The following is a 12,731-nucleotide window of genomic DNA, read 5'->3' on the forward strand; positions in this document are numbered from 1 at the left end:
TAGCTGGCTAGCTGGCTGTCGAAGATAGGAGAAAAGGTTTTCTCCTATAGGATTACCCTTTTTGGTGGGTAACAGGGACCAATTTAAATAATCTAATAATCTGTAGGCTCTTCATGTATGGATCTATCTTGATCTAATTTATGTTTTGTCTGTAAAATATTTATCGTTATCTTTGTTGGGGTTTTTCCGTAAAGCATATCATTTGAATAAAGTTGTATATTTTATTGAACCTTTTTGCAGTTAGAATTATATCCTTGTAATGGTTCAAATGAGTAATATTAAGTTTGCAAATTTACAAATGTTATAAATGCGTTTTAATTATGTTTTTCATTCTAGATGCTTAAGAATATATGTTAAAAGTTTCATGTGCAACAAATGATTTGTTTCAGTGTTTTAGGACAATCTCCTCGTTTGATTAATATATTCAAGTTAAATTTGCTATATTACCAATTTTGTAAGTGCATTCAAGATAATGTGTGCTACATATTTAGTTATCAAGATTTATATCTTACCTTTATGTTAATGTCTTTGACATATTCAATAGTTGGGTTTGTCTCTGATGGCAGGTATAAAGATGGTGATAAATTAACACCTGAAGATGAGAAGAAAGTAGTTGAAAAGCTACTTCCACATCATCCATCTTCGCAAGATAAGATTGGTTGTGGTGTTGATGCTATTATGGTATGTCTAAATTTTCAACAAACTTTTGGCTTGTCATTTTTTATGTCACTTCCTAAAATGTTTGTTTGATGTTTCTCTTTTGACTCAAGAACGTGATATTTGAATCAAATTCTCGAAGAAGTATTTTCTCATACATGCACGTTCTCCTTCCCCTCTTTCATGCACACTGACCTTGAGATTGGGTGTGAGCCCTTGACCCTATGTTAGACCTAACCCTAGGGTTGAGCACTCAACCCTACCCTTGGGTTTGAGCCCTCAACCTTGCACATTGATCCTCACATGTTTAATTCATCCTTGTTTTCTCATCTTTCTTGGACTTGTGCATTGTCCTTGTTACCCACCACTTGTGGGTAACATATATAGGAGAATTTTTTTTTCTCCTAGATGGTCTTCAACTAATAGTTAGCAGCCCCTTGCAGCCACCAGATAGCTCGATGTGCCATTATCTCCGCCACTTGAGCCAACCATGTGGTCCCTCGCCCACTTGTTATGATTGTATGTTTGAAGGTGGGTCACCTGACCCTGAAGGTATGGCTTTTCATTGGTATAGTTGAGTAATTTTTCTTACTTGTCATGAGCAATTTTGGGCATGGATTGGTGGGGGGTTCAGCAGAAAGAGTGGGCTAGATTTGTATTCTTGTCTCCATTGCTCAATTCTGTGGTTAACCTTGTATCCTAGTTCTGTGGGATCTCCTTTAATGGCCACTTGCTTTGGGGTTGGCACGACATAGGAAATCTTGATTTTGATTGCGTGTTTCCGCTTCCTGACACCATATACATCGTCCCCACCACTCATTCTAGCCCCATTCATCTATTTTCCCATCTAGGTCCACATGTGTCCACTGGGTCCACATAGGGTTAACTTCCCCCTCCCCTTTCCACACCTTGGTTCGGGCCTGGAATGATGCCCCAGAAGCATAATTTGGCCCCTCTCAAGAGGAAATGTACCACAAAATGCAAAAGATGGTAGGGACATACAAATTTAGCACGTGGGCAAAAGCCAAACACAAACTCTACCCTATATCCATGGCCATCACTGTAATATCCCTTTTCAGGGATATCCCTCAAACATAAGCAAACTCCAAGCAGAGATGGACTGGGAGGGCGTTTACCAGATATATCACCTCTGAAAAGAGGACGAGATTTGGAGGCTACCATGCCCTTTTTAGACTCTATCTAAAAGTATAGGAGAAAAACACACAAGTGGTATAGTAGCTGGGAAGCTCAAAGAGATAAAAATAACAGTAGTGCAACATACAATAATGTATACATGGAATATAAGCAGATACTCAAGAAATGTAGAGAGAAATGCTAAGCCATTTTATTATACTGAGTAATGGACAGAGTACAAGAGGTGATCAGAAAGATAGCACCTCGACTTGCACAAAGCAAGTGAAGAAATACACTCAGAATGGTAAGGAAATGGCCTCTCTCTGAACTGCATCCAAGCTGCTGGAGAACTGTTGTGCTACTGCTTCTGCTGGAATCAAGTGAGGATTCGGGGCTGTTCCCCTCCTCAGAAAATGTTGAAACTCTGGAATCAGCCTCTGCTCAATAAACCTAGAAAAGCCCAGAAAGCTTTTCCAAAATAGCTGACCCCTGAACATCACCCCCTTGAGGATCTACACTATTCCTCAAGGCTTTGCATTGCCACTGAAGAGAATCCTCCAAAACTCTGCCCGAGACTCTGCCAAAATCCTCCAATACGCAAGGGCTGATCCCTTGCTTAGCCTCCAAGCTCAAATCCTACACATAAATCCATTTCGGAGCTCCTACCCAAAGAGACTGGGTCCTCCTCTCTCAAGACTGCGCAGTCATAAAAAATGCTCAGCTCCTCCTCAACTCCAAAAAATCGATCCTCCTGCAAAAGACTAATGAAACTACCTTGCCCGAGCAGGCACTCGAAGTCCCCCGGGGCTAAGGGTGAGATCTTCGAACGGAGACACTCGATGCACTATACAATGCTGTAGACAGGCTAAACAGCCAACGTGCTCTAAGTCGAAGTGACTAGCTCAAATGCAACATAATCGAATGCCAAAATGAGGAGGCTCCTCTCTCCTTTATAGCATTGGCCTCTCTCAAAACCCTAAGGCCCACCTCCTCCAACGTAGCCTCTCTCTTGCCACGTGCTCCTCTCCATCTGCACAGTCCCTCCAAGTGTCTACGTGGGCCCCCTTCTCTACGTGGTCCTTTGGCCCCCTTGGCTCCCTTTTTAAGTTACAACATTGTGCTACTAGGGAGTGACTTTATTCAAAAAGTGAGTTATGTCCCCCTTTCCTCACCTTTTTCTTTATAAATAACTATAGAAGGAAAAATTGAGCAAAATCGAATATTCCAATTAGCCATGGCTAATTAGGAATATTACAGTCTCCCCCGGCAAAATGTTGCTTGTCTTCAAGCAACTGAAGTGATGGATGCTGCAAAATTTTCTCTCTCCCAAGTGGCATCCTCATCCGGTAAATTCTTCCACCTCACCAAGAATTCTCGGACCGTCCTGCTCCGCAACTGCCTCTCCCTAGTATCAATAATAGCCTCTGGCTACAACACCAAATGCCCCTCGTCATCCATGGGTGGTAGCTCATCTATCACTGTCACCTGCTTCCCCAATGCCTTCTTCAGGCATGATACATGAAAAACGTTATGAATCTTGCTGCCTTGGGGCAACTCCAACTCATATGTAACCTGTCCAATCCTGCGTATCACCCTGTATGGCCCATAAAAGCGGGGCTTGAGCTTCTCAGCCCCCTTCTGCTTTAGTGACGACTGTCGGTATGGCTGTAACCGTAGGTAGACCAAGTACTCTACCTCAAACTGTCTCTCCACCCGACCCCTATTAGCATATAGCTTCTGCTGGTTCTGTGCTGTAGCCATATTATCCTTGAGAGCTCGGAGAATATCCTGACTCTCTTGGATCCAACTCTTGGATCTCGGAGCCTTGTTAGCACCAAACATCACGTCAGCAAAAGATAAGGGTTGATATCCATACAAAGCATAGAATGGTGACATACCAATGGACATGTGATGTGTAGTGTTGTAGCAGTACTCCCCCAGATGCAGCAACTTCAGCCATGCTCGCTGCTGCCCACTGACATAGTTACGCAAGTAGCCCTCCATCGACTTGTTAACTATCTCTGTCTGCCTGTCCATCTGTGGGTGATAACTGGTGCTCGGTGTCAACTTCGTCCCCACCAACCGGAAAAGCTCCTGCCAAAACTTGCCCATGAAACAGCGGTCCCTGTCACTAGTGATGGTCTTAGGGAGACCATGCAGCCTGAAGACCTCTCTGAAGAATAGCTCAACCACCTACGATGCTGTGTAGTGTGCGGATATGGCGAAAAAATGTGTGTACTTTGTCAGTCGATCAACGACGACAAAGATACAATCCTTGCCCTGTACCATGGGCAACCTTGTGATGAAGTCCATTGAAATACACTCCCATTTCCCCTCCGGAATGGGAAGAGGCTGCAACAATCCTGCGGGATGGCTCATCTCCCCCTTGTTCCTCTGGCAAATATCGCACTCTCAGATATGCTGGAGTACGTCCTCCTTGAGGCCCTTCCATGAGAACCTCTCTCTAATGGCCCTGTAGGTTTTGGTAAACCCCTGATGGCTGGCCAATGGTGAATCATGTGATGCCTGAAGTATCTTCTTCTTGAGCTGAGATCCCTCAGTCAAGAAGATCCGGTCCCTGTAGTAGATGATCTCATCGACCACCCTGTACCTATCATCTGCCACCTGCCCATCTAGAACCTCACATGCAAATCTGTCCTTGGAGTACTCTACTAAGAGTCGAGCCCTCTAGTCTGTGTCCAAGCTCATAAGAGACAACGTGGCTGGTCTACGTGAAAGGGCATCTGCTACCACGTTGTTCTTACCCTTGACATACTCAATGTCAAAGTCATATGCTTGGATCTTACTGATCCACTTTTGCTGCCTCTCCTGTAGCTGTTTCTGCTCCAAAAAGAACTTGAGGTTGTTGTGATCAGTCCTCACCCTGAATCTGTTACCCACTAAATACTGCCGGAACTTGGCCAATGCATGCATAATGGCCAGCATCTCCTTGTCGTATATAGAATACAACCTCTCGTGCGGAAGGAGCTTCCGGCTCTCAAAGGCTATAGGGTGACCTCCCTGCATCAACACTGCGTCGATCCCCTCTCCTGACGCATCACACTCCAAAACAAATGGCTGCGTAAAATCCGGCAATGCAAGCACTGGGCAGCTACTCATAACTTCCTTGAGCCTGTCAAAGGCTCGTTGCGCTGTATCCGACCAACTGAATGCCCCCTTCCTTGTCAAATCTATCAGGGGTGCAGCAAGCTGTGAGAAACTCTTGACGAACTTCCAGTAGTAAGTACAAATGCCAATGAATCCCCGAAGTTCTGTCACGTTCCTCAGCTCCGGCCAATCTCTGATGGCCCTGATCTTCTCCTTGTGGACTCTCACTCCGTCCACCCCTATGATGTGTCCTAAGTACAACATCTCCGTCAACCCAAACTCACACTTGGAGAGCTTGGCATAGAACTGCTGCTCCTCCAAGATACGCAACACTGTCTCAATGTGCAGGAGATGCTCATCCCAAGTCCTGCTGTAAATGAGGATATCATCAAAGAACACCAACACAAACTTCCTTAAGTGACTGTGGAAGATGCGATTCATGCAGGACTGGAATGTAGTTGGGGCGTTGGTTGGCCCGAAGGGCATCACCAAAAACTCAAAGTGCCCATAGTGACACCTGAAGGCGGTCTTGGGAATGTCCTGCTCCCTCACACGAATCTGATGGTACCCAGATCTCAAATCAATCTTTGAGAAGAACCGTGCTCCTCTCAACTCATCCATCAACTCATCGATCTTGGGTATGGGGTACCTGTTCTTCAGTGTCTTCTTGTTCAGGGCCCTGTAGTCAATGCACATCCTCAATGTGCCGTCCTTCTTCTTCACCAACACCACGAAAGAAGCAAAAGGACTCGTGCTCGGCCGAATGTGCCCAAGAGCCAGCAACTCCTGAATGGCCTGCTCAATCTCATCCCGATAGGCCTTGGGATGCCTATAGGGGGTAGTAATCACTGCCTGTATGCCCTGCTCAAGCTCAATGGTGTGCTCAAACCCCCGGTTCGGTGGCTGTCCCAGCAAAATCTCCCCAAACACTGTGGCATACTGGTCAAGGATGGACTGTATCTCTGGGTGCACCGTCTGCCCTGTAGTCCCTGCCTCTGATGCACGCAGCTCCACTGCCCACTCTACGTCTCCCTTCCGGAAGACTGCCTCCATCCGATGAGCCGAAACAGTCTGAGGCGGATATGTGTGCTGTCCCCATATATTCTCATGCCTCCCCATCTTCTCATCATCCCACTCCATCTCTAGGGCCTTCCAATCTGTCGTGACCTTCCCTAGAGTGATAAGCCACTGAACACCTAGTATCATGTTGGTGTTCGGAATATTGACCACGAAAAAGTGGTCAGTCAGTGTGTAGGTGCCCATCATCACTGATAACTCTGGGACATAACGAGCACACACCATGGTCTGATCTCCTGGGACCAAAATTGAAAATCCATTGAAGCTCTCTGTCTGTATACCTCTCCACTCAACCATCTGTGCATCGATGAAGTTGTGGGTTGCCCCATTGTCAACCAAAACTGATACTCGTTGGCCACATACTGTCCCCTGTACGCGTAGCGTCAAATACTTGGGAACTCCTCGCAACACTGCAAGGGCCCCTCTGGTAGGTGCAAAAGCTGCACCACCTACTGGTGGTGGTGGAGGTGGCAAAGGATCCTGCGTGGCATGACTATCTCCTGCCTCCACATCATCCTCCTCATCCTCTTCCCCGCTGCTCTCGGAGAAGACCTCAATAAAATGTGCTTTGCCAGCAGCACATCTATGTCTCAGTGCCCATGGCTCTTGACAGATAAAGCACAACCGCTTCTTCTTCAGCTCCCTCCTAGCATCATCATCAATCTGTGCTCGTCCTGGATTCCCCTTTGGAGGCGGAATCCTCACATCCTTCCCCTTAGGCTGGAAAGCCTGTCTCTCGGGGTAAGGTGTCCGGGTCTTGGGTAAGGCATCTTGTAAGTCCCGGTGTTATGAAACCAGCTCAAGAAAAGATAGAAAAGATAGATCAACGCCTTAGAATTCAGCCTCTTCGAGGGGGCAACCTCCTTTACATTACATAAATGAATAATTCTTGGATGATACAAATGAAAAGACCTCCTTTCTATATATAGGAGTCTAAGGGGTCATAACATAATCAAAGCCGACATAACAATAATAATGTAAGGGCACAATAATAACAATAGTGGGCTTCTATGGGGCACAATAGTAACAATATGGGCACTACATGGGTACATCAATATAATAAGTGGGTTATACTAATAACAATAAGGGGTTACACTAGTAGTATAGGGGCCTAACATGCCCCTCTCCTTCAAAAAGCGTTGTCCTCAATGCTTGAGTAGTTCTTGATGCTTATGTATAAAATTCTTGTCCTCCCATGTGGAATATTCAGCGGGTAAGTTCTTCCACTTGATGAGATACTCTGAAATTGATCAATTTCGTAGCTGTTGGGTTCTTGTTTCTGTGACTGCTCCAGGTTTCAATATGATTTTTCCTTCCTCTTTAATTTCTGGCAATATTGTTTGAATTGGGATCTTTTGCAACTTTTGAATAAGTGGCCATACTTCTTCGTCCTTCTTCCATTCATCCCTTGCTTCGTTTATCCAATCTGGTTGGATAATATAAATAGCACAAAACGATGCTTCCACATCCTCATCCTTGAAGAGTCTTCCCATTCGGTAAGGTCGCCATTTTTTAAGTGTCTGTTGTTTCGTTTGATTTTGCACCGAAGTGGCATTATCCTTTAAAAGTTGGAGAACTTGTTGTTGATGCTCGATGTGATCTTTCACTGCTTGAACATTTTTCTTCTTGATATGTCCTTCTATCTCTAGAGTTTGAGGAGTGGTAATTTCTTTCAATCCTTTACAAGATATGGTCGGATTTATTTCTTGATGCTCGATGTGATCTTTCACTTCTTGAACATTTTTCTTCTTTATATGTCCTTCTATCTTGATAGTTTGAGGAGTGGTAATTTCAAACAATGAATTACAAGATATGGTTGGATTCCTTTCTTCTTTCTTGATGTGATCTTTCACTTCTTGCACCTTTTTCTTCTTGATATGTCTTTCTATCTTGAGAGTTTGAGGAGTGGTAATTCTTGCCAATGTTTTACAAGATATGGTCTGATTCATTTCTTCTTTCTCTGGGGTGGGGTCCTGGCGTATATCTTCTTCTTTTGTTGTTTCTTGATCCTTTTCTTCCTCCTCTTCATATTCTATGTAAAATAATTTCTTCTCAGGACACTTATGACCTTTAGTGCATTTGCTATCATAATTGTAAAAAAGCCCTTTTTCTCTTTTTTCTTCCAATTGTTGTGGTGTAACTCTTGTAGGTTGTGGAAGGCTAGGAGAAATAACACTTCCATCTTTATAGTTGTGAGGGGTACACTTCCTGGTTTCCATAATTTTGCTTTCCACTATCTCACAAAGCCCTTTTACTTTTTCCAATTGTTGTGGTGTTGCTCTAAAGAAGGTGTTGCTCTTTGTATCTTCATAATGTGCTATCATTTCCTCCGTGAAAATTGACCACGTAACAAGTTTTTTACGAGAACAAAGCCCTTTGTACCATAAAAATTGATCTGGTTCTAAATATGAAGATGCAATACATACCTTTTGTAACAATTGTACACCATGTATATCAAAATATTGATCCATCTGAAGTATCCAATTTACCGGATCCTTGCCATCAAACTTCCTTATCTTGCTTTTTTCTTGATTTTAGGAGCTCAAACTTGAAACGACTATAACTCTGTACTTGTGGATTTTTAAGTTCTAAAATTGCTACTTGTAGTAGCCCTCTGTGTCCTCTTTCCAATGCTACCAGTTTGATCCAAATTGGATTCTCGAAAAAAAAGTTATGCACAATCTCCCAAGATGACCTGATTATAGACTTTTCCAGAAGAGCGAACTTGTATGAAGTACCACGTGTCAATTTTTCGACCTATGGATCTAAAAAATGCATACAAGAAACTACAGTCCGTCCTCTTTCTATACCTTCTTACGAAATTTCAATCTGATCCTCGGAGAGAAAGTTATGACGATTTTCCCCAGGTCACCTGTTTTGAATGTAATTCAGGAGTTTGCAAAAAGACCAACTTCCTTAGATCATATATCTGACAATATCGTGCGAAAAGCTCTAAAATTCGGACCCAAGGTTCAGCGCGATTTCTTCTCAAATGGGTTTTTTTTTTGCAACTTCTGAAACGTCACAGAAAAAAAGTTATAGCAAAAATGCCACGATGACCTGTTTGGAGCAGCGAAACCCTAGAATCCAAAGCTCTGATACCAAATGTTATGAAACCAGCTCAAGAAAAGATAGAAAAGATAGATCAACGCCTTAGAATTCAGCCTCTTCGAGGGGGCAACCTCCTTTACATTACATAAATGAATAATTCTTGGATGATACAAATGAAAAGACCTCCTTTCTATATATAGGAGTCTAAGGGGTCATAACATAATCAGAGCCGACATAACAATAATAATGTAAGGGCACAATAATAACAATAGTGGGCTTCTATGGGGCACAATAGTAACAATATGGGCACTACATGGGTACATCAATATAATAAGTGGGTTATACTAATAACAATAAGGGGTTACACTAGTAGTATAGGGGCCTAACACCCGGGTCCTACTAATAGCATCCTGGAGTGTGGCTGGTCTAGTGGATCTGACTAGACCCCGAAGTGGCTCTGTTAACCCCTCAACAAACATGTAGATCCTCCGTGCTGCGGATAGATCTGGCACCATCACTGAAACCCTCAAGAAGTCTGCAATGTAGGTCTCTGGGCTCCTGGTCTGTTTGAGCCTCGTCAGCTCAACAAAGTGCTGTTCCGGATCCCTCCGGTCAAACCTCTCTATCAATCTCCTAGTGAACTCGGCATATGTCGTCACTGTGGAGTGTCAGAGTGTAACCAATCCATGGAACCACCAGTCCTGGGCCTCGCCATCCAAATGTAATGTCGCCACCTTGATGGCCTCTGTCTTCGACATCTGGTTAAGTTGGAAATAGATGTCCAGCTTCTCCACCCAAGACTTTGCCGAACTGTTTGATGAACCATCAAACATAGGCAAGTGGAATCTACTAGCTGTGCAGTGGGTGTCTCCATCATGATAATGTCGGTATCCTCTGTGATGATCGCGGGGTCTACTATCCCGCCGGAGCTCAACAAAGTCTCTGAATGAGAGAGCATCCCTAAACTCCTGCCCATAGGCCTGGTACTCTACAAAATAATTGCCCATATGACCGGGCTCTGCCTCTTGCTGGGCTCCGGCTCCCGTGTCTGCTCCTAGGAAAGTGGCCATGGTAGAGCGTGTAGGGGCATGTGAGGCCATCTGCTGAGTAGTATCACGCTGAGTGGCACCCTGCTTTGGGAAATGGTGGGATGTACCCGATCCCTCACCAACCTGGAAAACCCGTGGGTTCTCACGCTGTCTAGCCTCCATCGCCGTGAATCTCTGCCCCATCACCTCGATCTGCCTCGACAGATCTTGTACTGATTTGAGGAGCATATCCGCAAATCTCCCCGTCCTCATCTGCCATCAGATCCTCCTGATATGCGTCCACCACAGGCTCCTCCTGTTCTGTGTCCACCACCCGAACATAGTTTCCCTCTTCGTAGGTGTTCTCCAACCCACGCTCAATATCTCTGTATTTCCTATCTCTGTAACAGATGTAGGGCTTCTCCCTCGGTGTCATAGACTGCTAGCTCCACAGGCTGAGCCAGATCTATGCTCTGATACCACTGTAATATCCCTTTTCAGGGATATCCCTCAAACACAAGCAAACTCCAACTAGAGATGGACTGGGAGGGCGTTTACCAGATATGTCGCTTTTGAAAAGAGGACGAGATCTGGAGGCTACCTGGCCCTTTTTAGACTCTGTCTAAGAGTATAGGAGAAAAACACACAAGTGGTATAGTAGCTGGGAATCTCAAAGAGATAAAAATAACAGTAGTGCAACATACAATAATGTATACATGGAATATAAGCAGATACTCAAGAAATGCAGAGAGAAATGCTAAGCCATTTTATTATACTGAGTAATGGACAGAGTACAAGAGGTGATCAGAAAGATAGCACCTCGACTTGCACAAAGCAAGTGAAGAAATACACTTAGAAGGGTAAGGAAATGGCCTCTCTTTGAACTGCGTCCAAGCTACCGGAGAACTGTTATGCTGCTGCTACTGCTGGAATCAAGTGAGGATTTGGGCCTGTTCCCCTCCTCAGAAAATGCTGAAACTCTGGAATCAGCCTCTGCTCAATAAACCTAGAAAAGCCTAGAAAGCTTTTCCAAAATAGCTGACCCCCAAAAATCACACCCTTGAGGATCTACGCTATTCCTCAAGGCTCTGCGCTGCCACTGAAGAGAATCTTCCAAAACTCTGCCCGAGACTCTACCAAAATCCTCCAATATGCAAGGGCTGATCCCTTGCTCAGCCTCCAAGCTCAAATCCTCCACATAAACCCATTCCGGAGCTCCTACCCAAAGAGACTGCGTCCTCTTCTCTCAAGACTGCGCAGTCATAAAAAATGCTCAGCTCCTCCTCAACTCCAAAAAATCGATCCTCCTGCAAAAGACTAATGAAACTACCTTGCCCGAGCAGGTACTCAAAGTCCCCCGGGGCTAAGGGTGAGATCTCCGAATGGAGACACTCGATGCACTAAACAGTGCTGCAGACAGGCTAAACAGCTAGCGTGCTCTAAGCCGAAGTGACTAGCTCAAATGCAACATAATCGAATGCCAAAATGAGGAGGCTCCTCTCTCCTTTATAGCGTTGGCCTCTCTCAAAACCCTAAGGCCCGCCTCCTCCAACGTAGCCTCTCTCTTGCCACGTGCTCCTCTCCATCTGCACAGTCCCTCCAAGTGTCTACGTGGGCCCTGTTCTCTACGTGGTTCTTTGGCCCCCTTGGCTCCCTTTTTAAGTTACAACGTTGTGCTACTAGGGAGTGACTTTATTCAAAAAGTGAGTTATGTCCCCCTTTCCTCACCTTTCTATTTATAAATAACTATAGAAGGCAAAATTGAGCAAAATCGAATATTCCAATTAGCCATGGCTAATTAGGAATATTACAATCACCTTGGTTCCTATGGGCCCTAGATGAGCCCTTTCCATCATTAAAGAATCCATGATTGTCCCAACCCCTGGTGGGCAATGAACTGCCCCACCTTAAGGGGGTTTCCACTATTATATACTACACATCATGCTCTCATCCTCTGGAGCCCCGAGAAATTATGAAGAAAAATCAATCAAAGGTAGAAGGTATATGAAGAAGGGTGGAAAAACGAAGGTCAGGGTAACTCATGTACCATGATTTGCTCCCTCCTACACTCATATACCCAGGCGTGAGCTTCCCCTATTATAGCTACCCTTCCACCATGACACGTGGTCTGGATGATTCCCCTGATCCCCCTTCCATTCCATTACTATATCATTTTCCACCTACCACTTTAGGGATGTACCATGGACATGTCACCCCCTTTAAAGGTTGAAACCACCTAATAGGATCCTTGATTAACGCCCTATTGAGCTTAGAGACATTTTTATATGCCAAAGCCCACTATGGAAGGGCATGCAATCATGAAGTGCTGGATTGTTTCCATGACTTGTAAGCTCTTTTACTTGATTATTTTGATGTTTGGTTGTATTGGAGGAAAAGGGAAAGCATTGGATCTTATGCAGGATTGCAGGTGGGTCTCCATTTGGGGTTTGGTCTCCCTATATGGGGTCTTAGCCCTCTAGAGGGCCACATTGGCACTTGTAGGGTGAGCGTTGAGAGCTATTGGACTCTACCATAGTAGAGTGTACTTCATAGATCCCCAACACCACTTGTTGATTGCTTGTGTTCTACCTTTTGGATGACGATGATGCACCTGGTTCTCCTTGCCCAGTCGAATCCACATATGTACCATAAACTTGGCAGATGTTCCAAGGTCCA

General features: G+C 44.6%; 1 protein-coding gene across 1 annotated transcript in view; it reads left to right on the top strand.

The window, feature by feature from the left end:
* The window catches only part of LOC149260987 (protein DCL homolog, chloroplastic-like), a 79,861-nt gene that overhangs the window by 26,338 nt on the left and 40,792 nt on the right, over window positions 1–12,731 (top strand). The window contains exon 2 of the mRNA XM_089380979.1: window positions 567–681. Within this exon, the coding sequence (XP_089237105.1) occupies window positions 567–681 (115 nt within the window). The remainder of the gene's footprint in view (window positions 1–566; window positions 682–12,731) is intronic.

This window comes from Pinus tabuliformis, chromosome 6 (assembly GCF_031772625.1).
Source record: "Pinus tabuliformis cultivar Carrire ecotype Pingquan chromosome 6, CPIR1, whole genome shotgun sequence".
Lineage (NCBI taxonomy): Eukaryota > Viridiplantae > Streptophyta > Pinopsida > Pinales > Pinaceae > Pinus > Pinus tabuliformis.